The 21021-nt window shown below is 35.8% G+C and overlaps 1 protein-coding gene across 11 annotated transcripts in view; it reads right to left on the bottom strand.

Annotated features, from left to right (window-relative positions):
* DGKB (diacylglycerol kinase beta) overlaps positions 1 to 21021 on the bottom strand; it is a 797684-nt gene that overhangs the window by 648085 nt on the left and 128578 nt on the right. For 10 of the 11 annotated variants that reach the window (XR_010945490.1, XM_067746239.1, XM_067746240.1 and 7 more), the window contains one exon: positions 7723 to 7983. Coding sequence is in view for 9 of the 11 variants with exons in the window: in XM_067746239.1 (XP_067602340.1) it covers positions 7723 to 7792 (70 nt within the window). In the remaining 2 variants the exon portion in view is untranslated. Of the gene's footprint in view, positions 1 to 7722; positions 7984 to 21021 lie in introns of those variants that run through there. The other variant, XM_067746247.1, reaches the window with a different exon arrangement.

Raw genomic sequence — 21021 nt, 5'->3', positions numbered from 1 at the left:
TGTGTGGTGATGGATGTTAATTAAATTTATTGTGGTAATCATTTGCAATACATATCAAATCATTATGTTGTACACCTAAAACAACGTTTTATGTAAACTGTACCTCAATTAAAAAGAATCTTGCATATATAATATCCGGAGTAAGTATTTCACTGCTTTATCATCGTTTGCCATGATATTTGTCTCTCTGAATAGACTAACCTCTTTGATGGAAAGAACTACGCTATCCATTTCTGTATTACCTAGAACCAAGCATAATGCCTAAGAGTGAAGGGTACTCAGTACTGTTGGCTGAATAACGACCAGCGAGTAAAATTAAGTCCGTCTAAGTCTGCAGACTCATATTTGTGTGTGTGTGCGGCACTTCCTGCTGTAATGTGGGTGGTGGCATCTAAGGAAACTTCTGGCAAATCACAACCTTTAATCTACAGCTGAATTAAGGATGAAGTACATAACTTAATCTGTACGAATCTTTGCGATAACTTTTGTTACAATTTGTCATACCAATATTAGCAATAAAAACAAGAGTAATTATTTATAGGTGGGGAGCACTGTCCTCCTTCTATAAGATGAAGAAACAAGCTTAAAGTGATTGTGATGACTTGCTTAAGGTTCCAAGGTAAATAGTAGGTTATATTTTATTTGTGTGATACTGTCCACATTAGTAGTTTTCACCAAGTAGTTCAGTCTCCCCCAATGCTGGACAGACAGAAGGAATGCATTTCTCTACTCCCTTGAAGTTAGATGTGGTCATGTGGATTGCTTTGGCCAAAGAAACGTAAGCAAAACATTATCAGGGAGAAGCCTTAAGAGCTAGCACCCAATGCACAAAGTCTATTTCTCTGTCACAGCATCTGCCAATTTTAAAGTTGATGACTGCTCCATCTGACTGGGACTTTTGATCAAGGATAATGTGAAATTAAACCATTTGCTGATTCCGATTTGGAAATGTAATAGGAGCAAGAAATAAACTTCTGTTTGGTTAAGTCACTGAGATTTTGTGAATTTTTCAATCACAGTCTAATTTGGTCCACTTTGACCAAAATACTTCACAGAAGTCCTAACTTCACTATTAAAGTTTGTGTGACCATAAAACTTAATTTAAGGTTTTGGGGCAAGTTTGAGAAGTTGAAAAAGATGTTTAAAAATCATTGAAAATGATATATTTTTAGGATACTAAAATAATGGAGACTTAGACATTCATAGTTATTACTTTCTTTTACTACTGCAGATTTAGGTATTGAAAAACTTAAGGTATATGGACCCAGAGAAGCCACCAACAGGAAATTCAGTCTGAAGCAGTACAACACATAGGAACTGGAGCCAGAGATGAGGCGAAAGAGATTATGCAGCCAACATACATTCCAGAAATAAAATCTGGGTCAGAGCCAGGAACTGCCGAGCTAATCAATGTGAATCAGAAGAAACAGGGTCGGAAATGAGAGACATGTATTATCTAAAATAGAGTCAGAGATCCTGATTTCAGAGAAGTGTCAGGGAAAATCAAGACGTTCCACATAAGTAGTATAACTGAGGAGTCATAAATCAAAGAACAAAAAGTCCTCATTTGATATTAAACCACCACAGTCACCACCATCATGAGCCTCATCAAAACAATAACTGATTGAGTCCTGAGCACTTCACAGGCCTCTTCACACTTAATCATCATTGCAATCCTAGGACAAAGGTGAAGAAAATGAGGCGCACATCACGGTACTGGAACTCAAACCCAGTCTAATCTAACACCAAATTATGTGTTCTCAGCCACTAGGTTAATTGACTCTGTGCCATTTATTCTTCTGTCTTGTACAAAGAGAGTAATTAAGTGGCTTGGCCTCCCAAAACAGAGTCAGTGTACAATAACAAAGGGCCTAGGACAAACTTAAGAGCTAATCCCAGTGGGACAAATTAGAAAGAGGGCTAATATGTGATCTAAATTTGCTTAACAATAAATTGAATATGCACAGGTCAGGAGGTCTAGTCTCTCCCTCCAGTCTCCTTAACCCATCATGTATGGATGAAGCACAAAACACATCTCAAAGACACAGATCATCATGCTAGAGGGTGGGGTTTCTTGGGAGAGGAAAGCTACTTAAAATGGCCAAGCACTTTACCAAATTTTTTATTATAATTGCTTCCTGAGTTTATTCTCCTCTCTTTTCCCTCCTATGTTTTTCATAAGGAAGAGTGAAGGAGGTTCCAGAGACGGGAGAATAGCAGCGTGGGGAGAATGATGATAACTGCTCACGGAGGTTGACACAGGATCCCCGCCATGTAGCAGGATAAGGGAGCAGAAAGGTGTTCTGGGGCCAAAGCCATAGTTAGAAGCTCTGCTTCTTTGCTTTGTCCTGTGTACAAAAGCCCTTTGAGAGATGGCTGTAGCTGATGGAGATTCTAGATTCCCCTGGGTTCTAGATTCCCCTATTTTAGAAACACGATTACCAATCTGTTTATTAACAAAGTGATCTCTGTAAGAAATATAAATGAATTACTACTGTTTCGATCTTTGTTACTGCTTATTGTGCCACAGCAATAGGCCAGGCAATGTGCCTGACGGAGATCATCTGCCACCTCTAAGGCTTATTGTGAGAATTAAATGAATTAATATTTGTATATTATTTAGAATAGGGTATACAAATCGATTATTTACGATAATGATGATTACTGTCTCATTAAATCTTACAACACTGTGAGGTAGAATTCTACTTTTCCAGGTGAGGAAGCTGAGGCACAGGTAGTACATGTAAGCTTCCCAAGGTCCCAAGGCTAGTAAGTTGAAGTTGGGGCTGCGGTTCAACACTGTCGAATATTAGTTTGCCTACAAAGCCTGTGCTCTTTCCACTAAGCCACACCACACGCCTCACTTCAATGGAAGAAACTGTACACTAGGTCCAAATATTAGGCATGCTGGTCCTTATTGAAAAGAACAAGTCATCAAATAATTCTGCAACTCTCTACAATGCCAGCTGCTATAAAAAGTATGCAATTTATGAGAGTTTGGAAGTGTTCCCACTGTAATAACATAGTATTTTTCAAAAATAATGTACACGCTATATAACACGCTTTGTATACAGCAAATAAAAAGCTAATCCTAAGTGACGATACGTGGGCAGATAATGAATCACTTGGAAATACTGTGTAGATTTTACATAGAAAATATTGTTATCCATGAAAAGATTCCAGGAAGCAACGACAAACTAATGGTGTGATAAGCTCAATTCTCTACACGGCAGGAGTGAGAGCTGTCCGTCTTATCACAACAGTTTGGATGACTTTTTATGAAGAGTGGAAAAGAAAAGGATACTCCTCTCCCACATATCAATGGAAATGCTCCCCACAGACGGACTCAGCCTGAAACCCTAAACAGGAGCATGGGCTCAGCACGCTGTAGGCAGCCACAGCAGGCTTCACATTAGCTGCCTTCAGCCTTTGTGGAGACAACACAGATCCGAGGCTGCCAACAGCACCAGAAGCTTCTACCTTGTGGGAAGAATGTGGTCTTATAGCAGAAAAAAAAGACATTGGCTCTTAATGCTCTAAAATGCAGCACTTTTTAACTTGATCGTCAACAATATGTTCAAACAGCCAACATAACACACTCACTCCCTCTCTATTAAAATAATAATCGTAAACAGTTATATAACTTGCAACTCACCAGGCACTGTTCTCATTACTTGGCATATATTAACTCATTCAATTTAATCCTTACAACATTCGACATTATTTATTATTTTTCCCATTTTACAAGTATGAAAATTGGGACACAGAGATGTTATATAACTTGAAAGTCAGACATCTAAAATATGGTACGACCAGGATTTGAACACAGCTGTCTGATGTGCTACCTGCCTAGCCAGGAATGCTGTGCCAACGTCCTTCTATTTTTCCCCCAATTAATTATGAGGAAAGCCTAGAAACTGAAACAATATGTATAGTTACAGGGTGTAATGGACTAAAATTTGTGTCTCCCCTAATGCATATGTTGAAACCGTACCTCGCAGTATGAGGGATCTTTGAGAGGTAAACAGAATTAGATGAGGTTCTTAGGGTAGAACCCTGATGAACTGGATTAGTGCCCTTATAAGAATCCCAGGAGAGCTTGCTGCTCTTCTCTTGCTCCTTCCACCATGTGAGAATACAAGAAGTTGGCAGTTTGCTGCCCCAAAGAGGACCTTTACCAGAATCCATGCTCACACCCTAATCTCAAACTTCCAGCCTCCAGAACTATGAGAAATAATTTTCTGTTGTTTATAAGTCACCCAGTCTATGGTACTTCGTTATAGCAGCCTAAACAGAATACGACACGATATATTGTGGCACTTGTGGAGAGAACTCAAGATCAGATAACTTGAGAAAAAGATCTTTATGGTATTATTTAAGTCCAACACTGAATGATTTGGTTTTGTGGGTAGGGGTTTCATGAACTCATTCATCTCAACCAAGAATTTGACGACCCCACCCCATTCCCCAAAAGCGTATAGAACACTTATTTGAAATATATCAGATATAATCTTAGCATGCTGCAAATTTAAACTTAAATTAATAACTTTTTAAAAATTTAGTCATTTAATACATAGAAACAATTTCTTATGGAAAGTTACAAAACAATTACAATCTAATATATCACTTTTCTAATAGACTACAGAGGGATGTCACTTTGCCAACACTGCATTGCAACATGAAAAATCCGGTCCTTAAATGCTGCTGATAAACTGATCACATGTACTGAATAGCATGGAAAATATACCACTTTTATAATCTTCAGGATAATAAGTTTGTTTTCTGTTATGTTTTGACAATGGCAATTCATTACACAAAGATCCATCTAATCATAATATTCTTTGCTATTTAATTATACAGGAAACTTCTTTGAGGATTCGGTCTAACACTCTTCACTGTTGTCTTGGTTATTTAAAAAAGAGTACCAAGTCTAATGATCATGGAATCAGCACTATTTATTTCCTTCACAGTTAACATGTCTTCTCATAAGATCCATTTTAACCATGTTCTTATACTCACTGTGTCACTACTCACTACCAACTTATTGAATGCCCATTAATCTTTGTCTCAAGAGGTTAGAACTTTTACATTTATGACAATTCTTTTTACCACTTGTCTTAGGTATTTCTGCAAACCTATTACTAAATCAAGCATTTTAATGATATAATTAAATGTACCTCCATATTCCTTAGCCAAAAAAATAAAAGTGGCAGCCTGTAATATATTTAATACTTTAGTATTAAATTCTGTTTATCAGTTCAAATGTAATTTGACTATCTAAGCAAAAGTTATTGTAAATAATAATTTAGCTATTATGGCAATAATTTATCTATTTTATACTAGTGCCTCCACAGGCATGTTTCCTGTAAGTACCCGAACACTGGAAAATATATTTTAATAATCCAGCTAAATTTAGCATAATCTAAACCAAACCATTATGTTTATTTTACTTGGGAGATTATGTCACCAAATTCCCCTGTCCTTCAAGTCAAATTTTTAGAGCTAAATTTTAGAACTGTCTCTTTCTGTCTGTCTGTCTCTCTCTCTCTCAATTCTCGTAATTTATTATTGCCCAAGTTCTCTTCCACTAGTTTTAATGATGTAATATTTGAATCTATGCTTTTCTGGTCATCATTCTCCATCCACGTTTTTTTTTAGTCTATTCCAGTAGCCCACTGGCCTAATTTCAGTCTCTTTGTCACATATACTATTTTCGTATTTGTAAATTAAGCTGCTTGGAGCATAGCATTGTTCATGTCGCCCTATGCTTAACATTCTACAATTACTCTTCACTGCCTAACTCAAGTTGAGCATTGTATATTTAAATTCTATCTCATTTTTATAGCCTTACCTCCACTTACTCCCTTAATTTGTAGTGTGGCTAAATGTAGCTCATCCCACTTCCTCAAATATATGCTAAATTTTTCTTTTAATTTATATCATTTTTTCTGCATTTACCATGAATCTATTTTTTAAGATTCATTTCAAATTCTACTTCTTCCATGAAGCCTTCCCTTTTTCCATCTCTAGCTGCATACTATTGCCCTACAGATCCCTAAACTTTGCTTGTAGCACTTAGATATTTCACCTAGATATCGTTTATCCTAGAGTTGTTTATCCATTAGTTTCTAGCCTTCATTAAACTGTGAATTCCAAAAAGGGAGGGTCCATATCTGTTCATATTTGCATCTCCTACAGTGCCAAGCAGAATACTCTCCCTAAAGAAGATGTTCAGACATATTTACTTAATTATTGGATATATCACAACAGTAAAGAGCATATAGAAATTACAAAACATAGGTAAGTCATTTTTTAGCCAGTTTAGAAATCACTGAGTATAAACATGCAGACAAGAATTCAGCCATTCTGGGATAAATTGTCTTCATGTGATAAGTAGATGAATTGTGCTTTCAGTGGCTCAAAACAGTTTTTCAGTATAAGGACCACATTTTGATGTCAACAATTTCTGATTCTCCCCTCCATTTGATAGTTGCTGTATTTTTATCATTATTGATGGAGAAAACTTACAGGTTACATGGGTTTGCATCTCCCTTACAAATACCCACCAGCACTCTGATAACCTCACCCAGAACACTTCAGCTCTCCAATTAGGAAAAGTCTGGAAAACCTAAGAAATTGGCCTCTTCAGACGATATACATTGTTTATTAATGTTCCTGACTTATATTATGTACCCCGTAAATGTGTTATTATTCACTCACATATCTATTTCTTATTATTCCAATCCTCCATTTGAGTTTAATCCTTTTCTCTGCCTCTTCATAATATGATTCAATTCACTCCTGACACTTCTCTCCTACATGACCCAATTCTCTGCATAAGCATCTCCAGCTGTTCCAGTTTTTGCCTCTTTCACTATTGCGTGCTATTGGTTCTTTTTTTGCTTTCCACTTCTTGCATTTTATTCTCTAACACTAACCATTCTTATTACATTCCCTGCATATTATTTTTTCTCTACTCATCGTGCTCCCAGGCTTTTGCTCCCTCCTATTTATTAGTTGCTTCATTTTCTCTCTTCAATACCTTGACACAGTTGCTACCCAAATTTATTGTTGAAACTCAATTTGTGAAACAGATGTATTTTTGAAAATCCATGGTAAAAAAAATAAATAAATACAATTTTACTGTTTATGTGTAAAGAAGCTTACCATATTAAAAAATTGCATACTATAAAGTGAATCACCATGGCCTATCTTTTGTATCAATACACACACTAAACAACGTGGTGTAAGATCCTACACCTTCTCTTTCTTTTACAACCTCTAATTTCAGTGCCATGATGTATCTATGACTTCCTACTCCCAATCTTTTTGAAATGTTATGCAGGAAAAAAAAAAAAAAATCTCACTTTTCCCCTTACTTCTGCTTATCCTTCTTCTTGGTTACAGACTCACCAGTCTCCATTCTCCCAAACTATCTTATCCTTTGCTTCACATCTATTACAGCGGGAGTGTTTCCAAGTTCACTTTTGCATCTAAAGTTCTAGTTCTTTTTCTTTGAGATCTAATGTTCAATTTACGTTTACGTTTTCCTTTTTCTCATGCCAAACTGGTAGTCTCAAGTTCACTTACTTGAAAACACAAAAGACACACCTGTATTTATCCCAATGCTGAATGGGATTTATAATCTGTTTTGGTAAGTAAATAATTACGTTGTTTAGTGCAAATACCAAGTCAAATCATATTATCAATATGAATACTTACATTCAGCATATTTCTGAAGCTGGGAAAATTCTGAGGGGCTGAGATGGACCCATTTTTCCTGGTTTGTCATGGTGGTGGTGAGGAGATCTCTTACATACCAGGTGAGAAATTCTTTATTCAGATGTTTGGCAGAATTTATGCTTCAAAGTTTCCACATGGCATGTTTCATTATAAAATACCTCAAGCTTTCAAAATATGCAATCTGTCAACAATGAGACCACTGTGGATATGGGTTTGTAGTTTCAATAATGTATTAAAGCACTGCAGAAAGAAAAAGAAAGATTGAAAGATTAGTATCATTAAACAAAGAAAAAAATTGACAAGTTATAGAATGTTAAAGATTTTTAATCCCTAAATAATATATTTCAGTTATTTTATTTTGCATAATAATCTTTAATTGCTCACTCTAATGGCATTTTATACACATTTTCTAACACCAAATCATAGAAGAAATATGATTAAAAATACAGTGTGAAGAAAATTTTATAAGGTCTAGTTTCATACAAGGAGACTTTTTTTTGGTTCAGTTTTTTAAACTTTGCTCATTCCAAGAGCAAAGAAGGGTGTCATTTTTATCAATCTAAACTTATCAATTTTTTAATATCTAAACAAATGTTATGTTTAGACCCAGATTATTAAATGAAGCTAAATAAGCTCTAAAGTTCCCTAAATATACAGTCTGCTAGTCTACCAGCTTTCCAGCAATGGTTTGGAATGGTCATCAGTGGTAGCACATATATTTGCAATTATGCAAATCAATTTGGGCAGGTTATATAAATTGGGGTTTTTCCCCTAACAATTAAAAAAAATGATAATTTTAATTTTACCATCTATAAAAATCTCAATAAAATTTACCAAATTAAAGCAATTCCAAATGTCTGACAGACTTTCATAATGATAGTAGACGGAACTACTGTGAATCATGCTTAAAAATAAACCCCTAGGTTGTCATGGACCTACATTCACTGCTACATCTGAAAAGGCAAACAAAATGAAAAACCATCTGGTTTCAACTTTTTATCAGAGACAGTAATCAATTGCTCAGTAACAAAGCAGACTGGCACTGTAATCATTATAGAAACTAAAATATTTAGAAACAATTATTTAGATAATTTATGAAATTAAATGACTGGAAGGATTATGCATATAGATGTCATTACCTAAAGGCATGGTACCTGTATTTGGCATTAGTGCCTAACCTTTTTTCGATATCTATTTACTGTTCTCTATCAATCCCACAACCTCACTGTCATATTCTGTCATCTTATCCTTAAGAAAAAAAAAACAAAGAAACTCTTGTTGGTCTCATCTCTTCAGGGTTCCTGCAATCAGTTTTATAAGGTGGTAGTTGGCTTTTTAAATGGAAAAAAATGCAGATACTGATGCATTAACAGAGGCCAAATTGCTAGGTCTTTTTTCTTCCCAGGGGATGCACTTACATCACAACCATGACTTTGTGGAAGCAACACAAACTGAAAGGAATAAGAACATGTGATGGATATTTCTTTGTGCTTTCCATCCAGTTTCTTCCTGCTGATTTCATCCTTCACATGGATTTCATCCTAATTCTTTGCTTCTCCCCAGTTACATGCCATTTTGGTGGGACTATAAAAAAAGGTGTTCCGTTCTCTCCTATCCAAAGGGAGACAGATGATTCCGTCACATTTGGATCATTAGACTCCATCTCATGGGGCTTTAAATGTTGAGTGGAGTTATTCAAGCACAGTGTGAAAATAGCTCTGGTCTAAATGATTACAGCAATAATAGGATACCTGTCCCTGTCTGAGTCTGACTCTCCAGGTATCTTGTCACTTTTAGAAGTAAGTACCATTATTTTAATAAGGGATTAAGTGGGCCAGAATCAGTTTCTGTTGCCTGCTATCTAAAAATCTAAACTGATGATAATGGTGGTTCATTTATTCATTCAAAAAAAAAGTGTTTATTGATCTCCTATGTGCTAGAAAGCATTCTAGGCACTGTAAATACAACAAAGATCAAAACACACAAAAGACGAAAATAAGGCTAATTCCAACAATGTGTCAGTTCTACTGAGAGCTTACAGTGTGCATGGCATTCTCCTAACAGCATTCCTGTGTTGGATCATTCAACCTTCACCGAACAACTCTGTGAGGTGCTAATAGTGTTCCATTTTGACAAATGAAGAAACTGACACCGGGTGATTAAAATCTGATAGATATGACAGAGACTGCTAGAAACCCACCCAATATCCATTCTTTCTTTCTTCCTTGGTAACAGAACCCTAATTTTATTAAATGAAAATATATCCATCTAAACAGCTATATTCCTCAGGTTCTTTGCACGAAGAAGTGGCCAGTGAGATGTAAGTGGATGTTGGGTGAGATATATAGGAAGGTTCTATTTGAGGAAAGAGCTAGCAAGTGCTCTTTTAATCTTTTTTCTCTTCCTCCAACTTCTTACCTGGAATGTTGACATACTGGCTGTGAATTCAGCAGTTTCTGATACTAGTGAGATAACTTTTGGAATGGAAGCCATGTGCTAAGACTGAGAGAGTCCCATAAAGTAGACCAGGGGTAGGCAAACAGCTGACTGCAGTAAACATTGGCCCACAATCTATTTTTGTAAATAAAGTTTTATTGGAATACAGACACACCTATTAGAGAAACCAGTAAGCAGCCAATTTTTGAAAGGATTTCAATGTCAAACAAAGAGGTTTGGGCACTATTCTAAAGGTAGTAAGGAGCAATGAAAGAACACAAAAAAGGCCAGAAACCAGATTACTTTGGGAAAATGTCATTTTGGAAAAATATCAGTGTCTTCATTCAGATTCTTTCTCTTTCACTTGGATTGTGATAGCTTCTTAGCTGGTCCCCTGAGCTCTCTCCTTTCCTTAACATGGCCTACCCCTTACCACCCATGGGTAGTCATGAACTGAGATGATTCCAGAGGTCTGTCTGATAAATTACCAACAAGTTAATTAATAAATTAGAATACTAATTCATTACTTAATTAACTATAGTTTTCCACCTGGCTACCTGTGCTGAAATTTATTAAAATTCCCCAGTTAATTTAGTGTAAGAAACTCAAATTTAAAATGACTGGTTGGGCTTCCCTGGTGGCGCAGTGGTTGAGAGTCCGCCTGCCACTGCTGCAGGGGACACAGGTTCGTGTCCCAGTCCGGGAGGATCCCACATGCCGCGGAGCGGCTGGGCCCGTGAGCCACGGTCGCTGGGCCTGCGTGTCCGGAGCCTGTGCTCCGCAGCGGGAGAGGCCACAACGGTGAGAGGCCCGTGTGCCGCAAAAAAAAAAAAAAAAAAAAAAAAAAGACTGCTTAACTGACATCCGTCAGATCTTTAGATGAATGCTATCTTCTCAGTAAAGTCGCACCTGGTCATTCAATTTAAAATTTAACATTCCTACCCACCATCCCTCCATCACACTTTTGTTTTGAATATAACATCTTATTATCAAATATTTAAGCTATTTATATTATTTAATATTTGTCTCCTCACACTAGAATTAGGGGTAACGTTAAGTGGTTTTAAGCCCTGATGGGATTCCACAAAAAGAACAAAACAACTAAAAATACGTATTGAGTTTGCCCTTGATAGTCATCTGAAAGTACGTGTTCGATTTTGTGCCACCATCCTCTCGTGGGCTCTAAGACACACATCCCATGAGACGAGGGATTTTTATCTGTTTGTTCAGTGTTATTTCCCAGTGCTTGGAAGAGTGCTTGGTATATATAAATATTTATAGAATGAATTCACTTAAAGGCTTTTTTCATAATGAAAAACATGGGTAGGCGAGTTCGAAGGAGCCCCTGAGGTTGATAAAGAGAAAATGGCTCATAAGGAAGGAGTCAGGAACAGAAGTCACTATGGGTTTCACTTTCCTGAGAGGCCTCACCCCTTCCCTTCAACTGAATGGACATAAACAAAAGAAGTTGTGCTTAGAGATACAAAGCTTTTACAGTTGAAAAAGAAAAAAGCTTTATTTCACAGAATTTTTATGTTGGGTTGTGAAATATAACTGACTTTGTATAAATGAGAATCATTCCCAAGGAATGCCATAATTGAGATGTCAGTTAAGCAATTAATAATAACACTTACACATGAGCATCAGGACAATATTTAACTTATTTGTAGATATTTAACAAAAACACTACTTAGCTTTCCTTTATTTAGCGTGATCTTGTCGACGTAGGTCTTTTTGTATCAAGAACAGCATTTCTGGATTGATCTAATGCATTTGCATTCTAGCAAGAGGTATTTAGAGAGTAATGGCATCCCTGAACCATGCACAGTAAATTCTCTGGTTCTTAGATTTGGTTAATCCCAACACCCATATGCTTTGAATAAAACTTCTCATCCTTCTCCTAATGGGTGCCTGGAAGCCTTTGGTTTCTCACAATTCTGGTAGTTCTCATCATATGACATGCAGCCAGATAAGAAAAAAATTAAGGGTGGGGTACAAATGGAGAAGGTTCTCCTAATCAAATCTTTTAAACTAGTTGAACTAACATATCATAAGTCTGTAAAGAGAAATGTTGCATGTGTAATATTATATCAAGAGCCACAGCTATTTTCTATGCCTCAGAAGGAGATAGGAATGATGGCAACATTTCCTTATAGTCTCTGCCTCTTTATAAATGTATAGAAAGAAAATGAGAGTATTCAGTTGAGATTCCCTATGATGCTTTCACAGACCTCCTGTTCCTCTGCAAGAGGTTTTCTTTAGGCATATAAAATGAAAGCCAAGAAGAATCCACTCTGCTGGCTGTTGGAGTGCATTCTCATCTAGTGAATGGGTGTGCCACTTCAGTGAGTTGGTGGCAGGAAATAATTATATTGGAGGAGTTGGAGAAGGCTCTTTGGCCTATTGTACCTGGACTAAAACACAGTCGCCATAGTTAGTAAAGGAAATCAATTACCTCACGAATAAGGTACAAGCAATGTCTAGATAAATGGATCTGGCCGGTTGGATGCACTGTATGTTAGTCACATTAAGTGTACATTTCTAAATATTTATTCAAAGTCAGCATGTGATGACTCCGATCATTGAATAAAGTTAATACACACTAAGGCACACTGAAGACTCTATGTATATGAATTTAAGGTATTAGGATGACTGAAAATATTTACTGGGTCTCAAGGGTCATAAATCCCCAAATATAAGGTAACCCATGGAAAAATCACAGAAGTGAAAAAGGATGAGACCCAAAATATCAATCCTAGAACCTCTGGAAGAAAAATAGGACGAAATTAAATGGAATATTACTGTTATCACTTGATTTATAATTATTTGTTCATTTATCCATGAAAAGGAGTCTAAATTGAGACCCAGTGACATACTAGGGACTGAGCCAAGTGCTGGTGATGTAGTTATAAGTAAGACAGTTCCTGGATCTTGTTTGGGGGAAAGATCCACATTAAACAAACCAACTGCACAAATAAATAATTATAAACTGTGATAAGTTATATGAAATACAGGTAATGGAATTCTATGAGAGTACAAAAGACAGCCCTGATTTAGATTAAGAGATTCAGAGTGCAATCCACAGAAAACTTTTATTTAAATTAAATCATAAAAGTTGAGTAATAGTTATAAACTTGAGTGAGAGGAACATTCTGAGCAGAATCCGGAAGTGAGGAAACAAACAAACAGACAAAAAAATAGAAATATTAGAAGAGTCCAGAGAAGGCAAGTATGACTGGAGCCTGGTGAGCACGAGGGAAAGAGGCACATGATTAGACCACAGAAACAGGTAAAAGCCACATTATGGACATTCTTAGAGGCCATACTGAGGATTTATCTTAAGTAAATTATGAAGCCATTGACATATTCTGAGGAGGAGATAAACATGGTCCACATATATTTTAAGAAGTTTTTTTCTTATCAGTGGATTGGAAGGTGACAGGAATGGAAGTGGGAAGGCCAAATAGGAGGCTATTCCAGTAACTGGATGACAGCTGGTAGTGGCTTTAACTAGGAACGTCATAGTAAAGATGAAGGTAAAAAGCCAAACTCAAGATACATTTCTGTAGCCAGATCTGATAATGAATAGGATACGTTGTATGCAGGATGAGGGGATCAAGAATGGCTCCTATAGTTCTGGCTTGAGCACAGGGTACAAAAAAGGTGGAGTTTAAAGTTCCTAAATACTAGAACAGTATCAGGTGTGAGAAGAATAGAAAAATCAGTATATTTGTTTTGGGATGTGCTAAATTCATGAAGACACATCTAAGTTTAAAGGATTAGTAGACAGTGACATAGGCCTAGGGTTAATAAAAGAGACACAGAGGTATGATATTGTGAGCTGTCTGATACAGGCGATGTTTAAAGATGTGGAAGAAATACATAAGTTTGCCTGATATGGCAGCCATGAAGCTGTGCTACTAAGCTCTGCCTTCAGGAAAGAACTTGCATTCAGCTGCAAAGAGTACAGTTAACTGACAGCCTCGAGCTCTTCTGCCTTTAGAATACATTCAGCTTTTGAACCAAGGTCATACTTTTCACAGGTAGAGGTCAGTGATTAAAGATGATGGATGCATGAGGGTCATGCCACTTTTGTCCAATGGGGGAATCCTTTAATGATCTCTATTTGCTCCAGAACACCCCAGTGGACCGGCTGAGACTCTGTCATGTCTGCATTATAATCTGAAGCTTTTCATAACCAACCCTGCATCTCCCACCTTCTTTCTTTTCCCAGATATTAGTTCTGCCTCATTGTTTGAAGGCTCTTTTTGCCTGATCCTGCTTTTCTTCCTTTTTATCTTTCACAGGAATAATTTCCGGATAAGCCTTTGTAACTGTAACTCCACCAAAGTCTTTGTTTCCTGGTGAAGGATCCCATGTGTCAGGATCCCAATAGGAAACAGACGGTACCCTTAAAATGAATAAGTAGGAGTTTAATAAAAGGATTATTTAGCAAGTGTGGACAGAGGTTCAAAGAGCTAATAGAAGCTGGTGCAGTATCCTGATCTAGAAAAAGCTGGGAACTTACTGACCCTAAGCTTAAAGGGACTAGGGATGTTGCAGCTAAGAAACCCCAGAGTATACAAGATCATTTGATAGGAGCCATGGACTTAGGTAGCAGGATGTATCACTCTTCGAATGACTTAGCTGGGCAGGAGATGGGAAAATAACTTCCCTCATCCTGTCATCTTCCAACTCTCCAATATCCTTCAGTGCCTCTCACTGACCAAACCCAATCATAAGCCAGAAGGCAAAGACAGCCGTTGGTGCAGTTTATATAAAATTGCCCCATGAGTCACAGAGCAAAATGGGAAGAGGATACATAGGGAATCTGAAGGGACAAATATGAAATATGAAGCACATCTGCAGAAAGTGTGTGGTATGAGAAAGTGTGCCCAGGACAAAGCTCCAAGGAATTCCCATATTAGCAATTAGAAGTGGAAAAACACTGGAAAAAAAAGAAGAAGAAGAAGAAGAATATGGTGTCAAATAGACTACAGAAGAGGAAGAAAAGAATCCTTTAAAGAGAAGATAGAAGGCACTTTTCAAAAGTTGCTGAGTATTTAAATAAGAAGAGAATTGAAATATCCAAAAGCAACATGCTGGTCACTGGTGACCTTAGCAAAACAATTTCTCTGAGGCCGAGCAAGCCAAATTGGAATAGGTTGCATGGTAGAATTGAGTCTGGGAAGACTGTGAATATCATCAACTCCTTGATAAGTGTGATTGTGAGGGGGAGTGGAGAGCTAAAAGTAGCGATGGAGAGAAGAATACGGAACCAATAGATTTCGTTTGTTTGTTTCTTTGTAGGAATCACTGGAAAAATTTGTAAATTGAAGAGAAGAATTTATAGTAGGAATGGTTCAAGCTTCAGGAGAGAGAAACTGACTGCTGTTTCAAAGACCTTAAAAAATAAAAAGGACTTTAAAAGTCCTTAATAGAGAAGTTCCATAAAATATCTGAAGGCCAAAATTAATCTTACCAATGTGTACAGATGCAAGTGGTTTTATAGATTTGGTGCTTAGAAAATGGAAGATTTCTGGTTGATGACTTAGGTTTTCACAATTTTTATGTCTCTATGTATGTTATTAGCTGACAGATTAGTTAGGCAATGATGGGGGAAGAGGAAAATAACAGTGGGAAGATATGAAAAAATTACATACAAATGTCGTAAAGTGAGCTCACTAAAGGCATATAGTAAAAAGAGCACGCAGAGTTAAAAGCTAATGTGATATTGCTATCCATTAATTTAAAACTATAACAGCCTGATTTTAAATGATTATAGACTAAGGCAAATAAAGGACAATTAATCACATTCTTAACCTACTGCTTCTGAATCCGATAGATCTGTATACTCATTCAAGTTCTGAGCTGTCTTTCCTAGGTAAAGCAATTCACTTAACCTATCTAATTCCTTTTTCATGAAAAGTGGATCATGCCGCCCACCTCCCAGAGGTATTAACATTTAATGAAATAACATGTGCACGATGCATAATAAATAAAAGATTCTCAATAGAGGGTATTTTCTCCTTGCTTGTGTAACTAAGGATTTAAGATATATCTATAGTATTTAATTTGAACATACATATAGTATGCATATGGGGAAAACAGATTAGAAGTCTACAAACCTTTCAGAAGATTATGGGGTGGCTTAATATAAGGTTCATAATTGTGTTATTTCTGAACTCTGCTGACACTTCTAAGGGAAAGCTTTCACAGTGCAAAACAGGGAAATCTATCTATCAAGCTTTGTATTGTCTACATTTTGTAGTCCCGGTTTTTAATTTGGATTATTATTTTATTCTATTCTTCTTAAGAAAATTACTTTAAGTGAATTTTCTCTTTCTTTCCACACACGGTTTTAAGGAGGACACATCTTAGAATAAAGAACATAAGGTGAAGGGAAAATGGTGATTATGTACTAGGTAGAACTTCTCTCAGTGTGAAATACTGAGTGTAAAGTGCCCTGAATGTAAAGTACCCTTCTAGAAACTTGCTATACTCTTCCAACAGGTGATGTCTGTTTCTTCCCCGTGTACTTGTGAGTACCTTTATGACTACCTTTTAATCAACAGATTACAGTGGAAGTGATACTCTTTGACTTTCTAGAAGAAAGCCCTAACTAGTCATGTGAGGAGACCATTTGGAGACACCATGCATAGGTGTACAAGCCAACAGTCTAGTGAAGTCTCAGTCAATAGCCAGTATCATCCCTCAAGTACGTGAGTGAAGATGCCTTCAGATGATCCCACCCCAGGCTATCAAGTAGCCCCCTTCTCCAAGCTGGCAGTCTCCCCAGATGAGGCACCAAATAGAGTGGAACAGAAACAAGCCAACCCATTAAGCCCATTCTAAAAGCCTGACCCACTAAATCCATGAGCACAATAAATGGTTGCTTTAAAGCACAGAGTATTTTGTGGTTTGTTATGGGATAATGAAAAGAAGTAACTTAGAGCAATATTTGAAACATACAAAAGTACAAAAAACTGTTATTCTACCATGACGATGATGATTACATTTTCACGTATGCTCAAATATGAAAAATGTATATGAGTGTATGTGGGTTTAACTTTTAATTTACCATTCTTACATTATATGGTCAAGTTCATATTGCTATGTATTTTCCATCTCCCTCTGAAGAGAGGAATAGAGCCTTTGGGAGTTGAGTATAAATAACATAGGTTTTCTTCTAACTCTGGACTTTACAGCAATGGATTGCTGAAAGACTGAGAATGTTGGAGCAAAAAATAAAAACCTAGCAGAATATATTGGAAAAAGGCAAAGATCCTGAACCCAGAAAGAGAAAAGATCCATTTCGTATGCCATTTTTTTTGTTGTTATATTTTGACAGGGAAGAAGGCCTGTTTGTATCTTCTATAAACATTTTCCAAATACAAATTTAACCCCAAATAAGGAGGAGAAAATGAAAAAGAATAACCCTTTCCTTCCACTCTCAGAACGGGATACTGATTAAGGAAGAAGGCCATTAAATGGCTTTTTTCAATCTATTTGACCTGGGACTTTTTCAACAGGAACAGATACTTCCTAGAATGTTGATTATTGTAAGTTGATAAATCTATCTTTACTGTTTTCCATGCCTAACTTAAGAAAGCAGAAAATCACTAAAAATAATTCTTCAAATATTAACTGTTCCCCTGAAGAGCCTCTGATATAATACATTCAGATTTTGTATTGAATTAAATATGCATGTGTTTACAATCTTCTTCTATTAATTAAAAAAATAATAAATTCAGTCTCAGGCATTTCCTGGAAATTGATGATTGCTGGTAAGGAACTAATATCTTGCACACCTTTACTCCCTAGAAAATAATCAACTTTAAAGATGTTATTCAACTTCAAGTTACAGTACACAACTGCCTAAGGAAAATCATTATTGAAGTACGCTAGGGGCCTTTTTACTAAATGAAATTTGATGTCTGCTCTGAGAAACTAGTAATGCTTGCAGTAAATCCACAGTATAAAAACACAGAGCTGGATTCAATTTACAGACACAGAGATAGATGACAGCCATAGAAGAATATTAAACATCTTTTAAAATTAGCGATTTTTTTTAACCATAAACTACAGAAACTTCTAGAAGTGAGCTTGAGAAACTTTTGGAATATAACCACTTTCCTCTAAAATTTATGTAAAAAATGGTGATTAGTTTAAATTTCACATGACATTCTATAAGCAAAATATACACTGTCTCCATCCCACTGGTCATTGCATTATGAAACACCTATATGCCATCTTCCTTTATTCATTTGTCCTAGGCCTTCTCTATTCCATTATCAGCACTGAAATCAAGGTACCCTTTCTAAAAATCCATCAGCATTTGTGACTCCTACATATGACATATATAATTCAACATATATAATTCAACCATAAATTCTAAACTGGCTAAGAGAACACTATTTTAATAAGGTAACTTTGAAGCTATCAATTTTTTGCTTTGCTTTGCTTTGCTTTAATAAGGTAACTTTGAAGCTGTCAATTTAAACAATATTTAACTTCCTTATATCCTATTCACATCTTGGGCAAAATGATAATACAAATAATCTCAGGAGGGTTAAATATGCTGTGGAAGGGCACCATGCTTATTATAGTGGATGACTGAAAGAAGAAGGATTTCTTTCAAAAGAACAAATCAACTAATGAAATTAGGCTATGGTCTATGTTACTTGTCCTAAAGAAAAAAAATGTGAAAGTTTTTATAACCAAAGAAACGTAAAAAAATGATTCTAATTCTAAACTAGAATAATTCCTTGGTAGAAGCATGATGTAGTATAATGCATTCAAGAGAGCCTGTAGGACATCCTTCAAAAACCAGAAACAGTGACAAACTGAACCATATTACAAAGGTTTTAATGTGGGTTTCTAAAAAAAGAGACTGAAATTAAATTACTCTTTCTGAGAAGAATTCAAGGTGTGAAATGAGGTTGTAATATTTTAAATCAGGTCTAACTCAAAAAAGATTGAGAAACAGTAGCAGCTGTTTGGAGATCAGCAAAGAAATAGCACACCTCAGCCTCTCATGGTTAGAATGGCCTAAATATAGCAGCACTTGTAAATCCAGGGAGAGCTTAAATCAGCCGTGAGATCTACTTCCAACTAACAGATTCCATCTTCAAAGTTTTTTCAGAAAGAATATATTCCTTCCACTTAATCACATAGTTTTGATCTTGAGATATTTGTTACAATTATGTTTCTGTGACATACTCAAAAAGGAGGAAGACCTGGAAAGTTGATTCTGTAAATCTGTATTTCCATTGACCAACAGACATAGCTGACTCTCAACAGAATTAAACACATACACACATACACTCACATACACAAACACACACGTACACATTCTGTCAGAGACTAACTGAGCATTTTGTTTTCCTGAGCTATATAAGTCATTATATAGCTCAGATATTTACCCAAAGTTTTTTTGAATATAATGTTTTTGGAAAGATCAGATTCTTTCCATCCTTAATTCACTGTTCTCATTTTCATTTCTAAATATTAACACCCTATTTAATTTTTATTGGATATGACTTACGACAAAATTTTCTTTCTTTTCTTTTGAAGAGTGTCTCAAGTGTACTTTAAAAGATATTTATCCTGAGAACAGGGAATAAGTAATAAAAACATAAATTTTAATGTAAAACATGCAGAAGACAATATATAAAAATATCATTTTATAGAAATATGATGGTATTTAGTGTCAATGTGCTAATTTAGATGATGTAATGAATACTAGTAATTAAACTTTTCCTGAACCTATAGTACAACTGAATCTCTGAAGCACGTATGTCTATCAGTTTTAATGATAGAAATAATGCTGTAATCAAATATGAAATCTGATAGCATTCAAGATAATTTATACAAGGGAACTCATAAATGAACAAATTTCAATTAATAAACTCTGCCTTATTAGCCTCCTGAGGCTTAATTTCTAAGAACTGAAAAATCCCAGATTAAATTTTAAAAACTGTCTCGTTGGAATATAACACATAGATCCCAAGATGTCCTTTGAAAAAATTTTCTCATTGAAATACAAATAGAAAAGTTCACAGTAACAACTGATCTTTTTTCTAACTGTAAGCATATATTATTTTCAATCACACAAACGCACTCACGTCTTTTAAAGTCCAGATATTAACACTGCTGTGTATTATTTCTAGCTTCCTTTATTCTTTTACTGTGTTTGCAACATACACACATATACATATCTGTGTGTGTATATGTATATATAATGAACACTGTATAAGTACCATTTTACATGTTTTGTTACTTTATATAATTTTTATCACATTATCTTTTTCTGTAACTTGCATTTTTTCAGTAAATTCTTCCATAAATAAATATATATATGAATATGTAGCTCTGATTCGTTCATTTTTACTGCTGTGGAGCAAAAGCATTCATTGTACATTGCATCAAAAAGAATAAAACACCTAGGAATAAATCTAGCTAATGAGGCAAAAGACCTGTACTCTGAAAACTATAAGACGCTAATGAAATTGAGGGAGACACAAACAGATGGAAAGATATACCATGTTCTTGGATTAAAGAATCAACACTGTAAAAATGACCATACCATCCAAGGCAATCTATATATTCAATGAAAGTTCTATCAAATTACCAGTGGCATTTTTCATAGAACTAGAACAAAAACTTTTTAATTTGTATGGAAACACAAAAGACCCCGAATAGCCAAAGCAATCTTTAGAAAGAAGAAGAGAGCTGGAGGAATCAGGCTCCCTGACTTTAGCCTATGCTACAAAGCTACAGTCAGCAAAACAGTATGGTACTAGCACAAAAACAGACATACAGATCAACAGAACAGTATAG

This window comes from Pseudorca crassidens, chromosome 8 (genome assembly GCF_039906515.1).
Source record: "Pseudorca crassidens isolate mPseCra1 chromosome 8, mPseCra1.hap1, whole genome shotgun sequence".
NCBI classification, from domain to species: domain Eukaryota; kingdom Metazoa; phylum Chordata; class Mammalia; order Artiodactyla; family Delphinidae; genus Pseudorca; species Pseudorca crassidens.
This window is presented reverse-complemented; position numbering and strand designations above follow the sequence as displayed.